This window comes from Mauremys reevesii, linkage group 6 (genome assembly GCF_016161935.1).
Source record: "Mauremys reevesii isolate NIE-2019 linkage group 6, ASM1616193v1, whole genome shotgun sequence".
Taxonomy (NCBI): Eukaryota; Metazoa; Chordata; order Testudines; family Geoemydidae; genus Mauremys; species Mauremys reevesii.
The window spans coordinates 61,775,849-61,784,054 of record NC_052628.1 but is presented as its reverse complement, the minus strand read 5'-3'; the positions used below and the strand labels follow the sequence as shown (position 1 = coordinate 61,784,054).

General features: G+C 36.4%; 1 protein-coding gene across 14 annotated transcripts in view; it reads right to left on the bottom strand.

Annotated features, from left to right (window-relative positions):
- Positions 1–573: 573 nt before the first annotated feature.
- The window catches only part of PPIP5K2 (diphosphoinositol pentakisphosphate kinase 2), an 83,127-nt gene continuing 75,494 nt past the window's right edge, over positions 574–8,206 (bottom strand). For all 14 annotated transcript variants that reach the window (XM_039545518.1, XM_039545527.1, XM_039545525.1 and 11 more), the window contains 2 exons: positions 5,328–5,456; positions 574–2,418 (listed from right to left, as the gene is read on the bottom strand). In XM_039545518.1, coding sequence (XP_039401452.1) covers positions 2,351–2,418; positions 5,328–5,456 — 197 coding nt within the window. In that variant the 3' untranslated portion in view covers positions 574–2,350. The remainder of the gene's footprint in view (positions 2,419–5,327; positions 5,457–8,206) is intronic.

Here is an 8,206-nt window from a genome sequence, read left to right as displayed (position 1 = left end):
TTCTGGAGTATGTACATTTTAGTAAATTTAGCCATCAAATGTACTGTAACCTACTCTACTCTAAGTTTGAAATCTACATTTCAAAAGTAGGCTGTTTGAGTGTTTGGATAGGGTTTTTTTTTTAAAAAATTCTCCTTTTTGACTAATGGAAATTTTACTGAATTTATGTTTCTCTGGAAGTTGTTTCCCTACTTTTGATTTGCCCAGATCTTGTTCTAATTATTTTTTCCATTTCATATTTGAGTGACTTTAGGCCCTGATCCTTCAGTTTGCTGCATGAGGACAGACTGCTATGCCCATATGGACCCCCCAGAAGTCAGTGGAGCTCTGCATGTGTGCAGCAGTGCACTCACATGCAATGAATTGCAGATGGGGGGGCTAAGTGTTTTCCTATCCCCATTTCAGATGATTGCTTTTAATGATGATATACGTGACTGCCTCCAATTCTTATCCAAATTCATATTTCTAAACATGTTTTATTTCAGCTTTTTTGCATTGGGATGAACAAAAAAGCAGGTAAATATACTGAAAGTCAGATACTATCTGTTAATGAAAAAGCAGAATAGACATTAAATTAGCCATTGACCTTGTTTTTATTTACGAGTGCATCAAAATTTTTATACCAGAGCTTTGGTTGACTGGAATGATATGCACACTTAATTTTAATAGTGTTTTAAAAAAAACAGTAAACATGATGTGTACATTCAAATGTGTGCAAGACAAACATTGTCCATACTGCATGGTTACATTATAGAAAATGAAATGTTTGAGATATACAGCTGTGAACCCTTTATATTTTTGGTATCATTTATTTAGTCAGCACTCAGTAGGACTATTTTCTAGAAGCCATTTCACATGTGCCATGTTTAAAGATTTGTACAGACTCTGTAGCAAGTTCATAGTGTAACTGTAGTTACACTGAGAATTGCTGGATAAGGAAAACAAGGCTCTGATGCTTAAATATTTCTTTGATGCTAAATCTCTTGTAATTTGAACTGGAAAAAAGGCTAACCTGCAGTTTATAAAGTCAATATTAATAATCAGCCACTTGAACTTTCAAAAGTGGACAGGGACGTTTTGAATACATTCTATAATTCTAAATGCCACAGATGAAAGCACAAAACTGCTGAACCTGGATGACTGCTCTGCAAAATCTGACCACTTAAAAGCATAATCTGAGTTGCTAAAGCTTCTCATAGCTCTAATAAAGTCTTCAACGGTCTTAATGAGAGCTGTTGAAAACAGCTGCGTTTAGAATGCCAATGGTATGAACATTACAGAAAATGCTGAAGCCTAAGTATTCAGATAAACTTTGAAACATTAAACATGCTGGTAACACTGCAGTTCCTCTTTCATATGAAAGGATGGTAGGACGCACCACCTACAGATGGGATATTTAGAGTTTCTAGGGTAATTTACTACCAGATCAACTGTAATTGCTTCTTAAAAACCCTGGTTTTTATTGTGGCCTTTTTTAGTGACTTTTTAAAAAACAAACCTATGTAGCAAATAAAGGCATCTTTTCAGTAAACAAAACAATTTCTTAGAATAAGAAAATATATAAACAGAATTTTTTTCTGTAGGAGGATATACAGACATGTACCTTATATAACCATGTATATTAAACAACAAAATAAGAAGTATATTCAAATGTTAGGGGTCTGATGTAAACACACAAAAAACAAGGAGATTCAAAGTGAAAATACACCATCCTTAATTCACTTGTGCCTAGTTACTGCAGCATATATGGTATTAAAAAATCCAAATGCAAGAAGCACTTGTTTAACTCAAAGAGCCAAGCGATTTCTTTGGAAATGTATTCAAATAAAAAAATGCTCCTAGCCAAGATCATGTGCATCAAATTTCAGCCCAGGAAAAAAATTCACAGCCACATTATAAACCCCCTGAAAACAGGAGTTTATAATGAAAACTACAGCGGCACTTTGAGAGCCACTATAATACATACCGTTGGGTTGGGGTGTTTTTCTTTTTGCTTAGTATACATATATAGTAAACAGACACTGAAAAAACTGGTGTGCAGCTTTTTCATTAAAGTTGTGCAGTTCATTACACTTTGAGTAAACCTCTTTGCCTTAAATATTTTAGAAAATGAGAAGAGACCTTTCAGCTGAATATATACAGTATGCACTAGTTAAGAGTATTTAAATTTATATACAGGTAAGTGCACCAAGACAGACAGAGACATGAATGGCTTTGGAGAGTTGAGTCAAGATTTAGTCTGCTTTTCTACCATTAAAAATGCATACTGAAGCTTGTTTTTGAAGGAAGATGCTTCCAATTTTGTCTGAAGTGCCTCATTTCTTCTCAGTAAGGATTTCATCACCAAATTTTACATCAAGCTAGATTCTTTAGGAGATGGTGTAACATCAGAGATGAGATTGGAGGGACCACTGGTAGCTGCAGAGAAGCAAAAAAACAAAACAAAACCCCACACTGGTAAGACTGTACAGCAAAAGAAAGGTCAATATTAAAACTTATATCAATCTTGCTGTGAACTGAACTCAAGTAACCCATTATAATCACTAAGTATCTCAAGTTAATTAATGAGGAGTCTGGTGGCACCTTAAAGACTGACATTTATTTGGGCATAAGCTTTTGTGGGTAAAAAACCCACTTCTTCTGATGAATCTAGTTAATTAAGTCACTTTTGAGATACTTTGACATTGTTACAATGTGTTGAGCAATTCACTCTTGAAATTCAATAGTCTGCCACAGATGAAAAAAAATAACCCAGCAATAGCAACTGTTTGTGGAACTCTCTAACATCTGCTCTTATAGAAGTCAGACAGCTAGAAGAGGGAACACATTTTAACAAATTATATTGATCTGAACTGGCTTGAAAGCCACAGAAAAACAAACAATTCTTTCTGTCTAATGAAGAGGCAGGAATTTGATAGGAAAAAATATTTTCAAGCTTTCAGCAGTAGTACAAATAAAGGAAAGTTTTTACAAACTGTTCTTGACAGCATTTTAAAACAGATTTACTATACACTTAAGCCAAACAACTTAAAAATGTGTTGCAGCCAATTTCTAGTATAAACTGAAGATATACAGTTTGGAATTTTTACAATAAGAAAAGTTCAACCTTTTATTACAGTCATTTACAATAGTGTTGAAGTCTTTCATATGGTTAGCTATAGTCAAATAAATAAAAACTATTGGGTTCATGTACCTGTGCATAGGCTTTATGGGAAATCTCAGCCAAAGGCTCTAAAACACTGGATCCAATAGGGGAGTAATATGGTATCCCTGCTGTGATCGTTAGACTGGCTCCAGTGCTCCAACTATCAGTTTCTTTCAAGCAGGAAGCAACAATAGACCACAAATAGCCAATTAAAAAGGACAGAAGACAAACTTCAATATCCCTTAAATCTCTGGAGAAGATAAATGGTTGACTCGGGGGGGAGTAAACTTGGTTGACTTGGAGGGGAGATCACATTGCAATGGGAAGCAAAAAAGTAAACAAGACATATGCTGAAGAACAAGCATAAGACATCTTAAAGGGATAAGATAGTTATCTCCCAAAAACACACTGTTATAACAGCCATCAAAATGATGCAACACCAAAGTATTAAATAGGGAAGGCCGAAAAGTCTGAGGACCCTCCAAATGGAAGATTTTGTAACAGGCAGGTCAAATCTAAAGAACAGTATTTTGTAAATGCACGTAGAAAAGATAATTCTGCTTTTCAAATCTCCTGGACAGACATAGGGTAAGAAGTTGGCAGACTCTCACAGAGTGGCCTTGCTAGGCAAATCTAGAACTTGAAGGCTATGTTTATAGGACTCAGTATTTAGACATGTTTTTTTGAAGACAGAACCTGTCAATACTGAATAAAATTAAAAGGTGGATGAATTTTACAAAGATTTCAGTCTGTGCTAGGAAAAAACCTAGGATCATTTTTGTTTCTTAAATAGACACTGGGCCTGTGGAGAATGGCTTCACTGGAATGGATATATTGGCAAATGATTAAGGTGAAAGTAAGTCACTCTCTTTATGATTCATCTGTTTCACAATACAGTTACAGAATTTAGTTGTAAACTGGATCAGTCACTAGAATCTGAACCTTACTTACAAGGTTCAATTTATTGTTAGAAAAATGGCTTCACTCTGAAGAAACCCAAGAACACAGGAAAAGAGCAACTGAAAAAGAGCTCGCAGTGTCATTTGGATCATATTAACATTGGATAGGACAAGAAGCAATGGGCTTAAATTGCAGCAAGGGAGGTTTAGGTTGGACATCAGGAAAAACCTCCTAACTGTCAGGGTGGTTAAGCACCGGAATAAATTGCCTGGGGAAGTTGTGGAATCTCCATCATTGGAGATTTTTAAGAGCAGGTTAGACAAACACCTGTCAGGAATGGTTTAGATAATACTTAGTCCTGTAATGAGTGCAGAGGACTGGACTAGATGACTTCTCAAGATCCCTTCCAGTCCTTTGAGTCTATAATCCTATAACAATGTAACAAGTACCCCATGTACTTGATAAACAGATGCAAAGAATTAGTCAGAATTCAAAATTTGTTTAATAGGTAGTTTTATTTATTTCTGTTTGTATGTGTCATTCCAAGGCTATTAGTGTATCTAAATTTCAGCTGTTTAAAAACACAGGGAGAAACACTGAATTTGATCACTATCAACTGATAAAGCCTTCCCACGTCTAGCTCATCAAAACTAAAATCTAAAGCCTATGGGGCTACTAGGAGCAGTGGGACACTACTCAGACCTTCACCAGCATGGGTGGAATGATCCTTTCCTCTCTGCTGATTTATTTAACACACAGTAGCTCGATTCTACGTCTGCATTAGGACCATCAGAGATACGAGATTTCTGAAGAGCCACAGTACATTAAAACTGCCTTTATCACCAAAACATTTGTGTGTTGCTGTTTTTTTGTGTTTTTTTTTTAAACTGTGTCTAATTGCCTTGAGTCTAAGTCTGGAAGTCTAGTCCTAACTGCAGATTGACAGCCACCAAGTCACCTCAATACAATTTGAAAGTTTTTTTTTGTAACCACCAAAGTACACCGCATCTGTATTCTATGGAGGCCTCAGTTCAGCCATTACGGCTGAAGTGTTATTTTTAAAGTAGCTGTGCAATGCTATAATGCATCTATTTTGTGACTATCTAAATGATTCCAAATACAAGGATAAGGCAGCTATTTCATAACATTCGTGAAGAAATGATTCAACAGGTAGATGGCACATTATCTTAATATGTAATAAATCTTTGCATCTTGAATATCTATTGGGCATATTTAAGCAAAAAGAGTTTGCTGTTCTGCCTCTGTGACAGAAGTTACTTACATAAGGTTGGTTTCTCTATTGCTAGCCTCTCAGGCAAGGCTGCAAGTGGTGTTGGTTGGATTTTTGCAGGAGTGTATGTATTTAAAGAACTTCTTCTTCCAGACAGCGAACTCAAATACGCTGAAGAAGCTGAAGGGAAAAAAAGAAAAAAAAGGTATTTTTTACCATCATGAACAAAACGTTTGTCAAGTATTTGCACATTACCAAAATGACAAAAACGTCAAATTCCATACTTATGGAATCTGGAATCCGGCCATGGATTTTGGGTTTTTGGTCTTTATCATGGCTTCATAGTGTGGGGAAGGAGAGGAAAATCTGCCTGATCCATCCTAAGAAAGCAACACAAGAGCTTCACACTGCCAGGAATAATAAGGTTAGTGAATAGTGATTGTTGCTTTGCCAGAAGTGCTCCTGACTTTTGACAGGGCATGGAATGCTGCTAGGACTGGCATTTTGTTTGCTCTACCTAGACTGAGATGTCTAATTAACAAGCCTATAACGGCGCAAATAGACATTTGGCAACTGCTAGAAGACATCATAGGAAGAGGACAAAATAAATAAATAAAATAAAGTCCACACACAAATGAATTCCCCGCAAAGGGAGATGGGGTGGGGAAAAATACTTCTTTCCACTGCCAAAAGCATTCATGCTCCATCCTGCCAGTAACAAGAGCACTGACCTTTCCTCCCAGCTACCAAAACTTGTTACCAATAAAAGCCAACTCCGCACCAACAGGGGAGCCCTTCCCCACAGCAGCTAACTAAGACTCCCTCCTCCTTCCAACTGCAAACACTCCCTCAAAAAACAGGGCAACCTGACCCACTTCTTTTCCAACAGTTAACCATTTAATTCTTTGAGGTCTCAAACTCTAGGTGGCAAGCCCTGTAGGTTCTCTCTCAACATCACAAACTATAATTTTAGGCAGTCTACATTTCTCATTTTTCTATTGCATCCTGAAAATTAAGATTGCATTTTAAAGGGACACTATCCACTTAAAATCTCCTTTTTTCCCCTAAACATAGTATAACTGCTGGTGAGCCTCCCTGTACATTTTTGTCATTTTATAATCATATTTCTATTTAAAAAAAATGTTTCTCCATCTGTTCATGTATAAAAGACACATAAAACAAGATGAGGAATTGACTACACTGGATAAAAAATGAAACTGATTATTCATAAAGTGCTGTCAAAGTAAAAACACTAGAAAGAGGAAAGCATCTCTAATCTTGTTTGTTATACTATATAAAAGAATAGCAAGTACAATTGTTCCCACAAGAAGTATAATTTCTTTACATGTCCCTCAAAAGTTTGCATTTCCCCTTTCACCATATGCAAAAAGTACAAAAATCACAGTGAAAACCACACATGTTGCAAGTCTAACATTGCAGAAAACTGTTTCAAGAGAAGCAGCAACAGACACAGTGGAAGGCAATCATCCCCAGCACATTCACATCAACGGATGCAAACTTGAAGTTCTATTCAGGACCATTTAAACATTAACATGTAGCATAGGGAATCTTTTATAGAAAGAAAATTAAATGAAAAGATAGTGTATGTGGAACATTTAGATTCAATAATAAAGAAACAGGAAATACAGATGTTATGGTTCCAGAAGCAACATTAGCTCAGCCAGGTTGAACATATATTTTCTATTCCTGTATTTCTGGTTAACTGTGTAGTTTAACATCTGTTTGCCATAATATACACACCACAAAGCGTACATGATGCACAACACATTTGAGTTTGGTTTAGTTAACATTGGCATTAACAGATATCCTGTAACAAATTACAACCAACGTGGAAATGTAGTGTAAACCACAAAGTACCGCATATTTGACAGTAGTAACATTGATTTTCCCCTGTATTCCAGAGTTACAATAATGTGGGTGGGGAAGAGTGATCTCACTAAAACGACAGAATGATTAATTGGTTCAAGTATGATAATGTTTGCCATATTCCAGAGAAACCAATGACCACATAGTGAAAAAGTATTTCAAACACATTAAGAGTTGATTAATATTTTTGGTAAATTATAGAATCATAGAAATGTAGGACTGGAAGGGTCCTCAACAGATCATCTAGTCCAGTCCCCTGCACTGAGGCAGGACTAAGTATTATCTAGCCCATCCCTGACAGCTTTGTCAACCTGTTCTTAAAATGATCGAAGATCGAGATTCCACACCACCTACCCCCCAGGTAATTTGTTCTAGTGCTTAACTACCTTTCCAGTTAAGAAGATTTTCTTAATGTCTAACCTAAACCTCCCTTGCTGCAATTTAGATCCATTACTTCTTGTCCTGTCCTCAGTGAATAAGAACAATGTATCACCCTCCTCTTTATAACAACCTTTTACATATCTGAAGGCTGTTATGTCCCCCCTTAGTCTTCTCTTTTCCAGACTAAACAAACCCAGTATTTTTCAATATTTCGTCTTAGGTCATGATTTCTAGACCTTTAATCATTTTTGTTGCTCTCCTCTGAACTCTCACCAATTTGACCACATCTTTCCATGACTGTGGTGCCCAGAACTGGATACTACTCCAGTTAAGGCTCCTGCTAATATATCCCAGAATGATATTCACTTTTTTCATAACAGTATTACATTGTTGACTCATATTTAGTTTGTGATCCTCTATAAACCCCAGATCCTTTTCTGCAGACTTCCTTCCTAGGCAGTCATTTCCAATTTGGTATTTGTGCAGTTGATTATTCCTTCCTAAACGTAGTACTTCGCATTTGTCCTTACAGAATTTCACCCTATTTATTTCAGACCATTTTGTCAAGATCGCTTTGAATTGTCCTCCACACCACTTGAAATGCCTCCCCGGTTGGTATTGTCCACAAACGTTGTAAGTGTTGTGGCAAAGTTCCTCCTTTC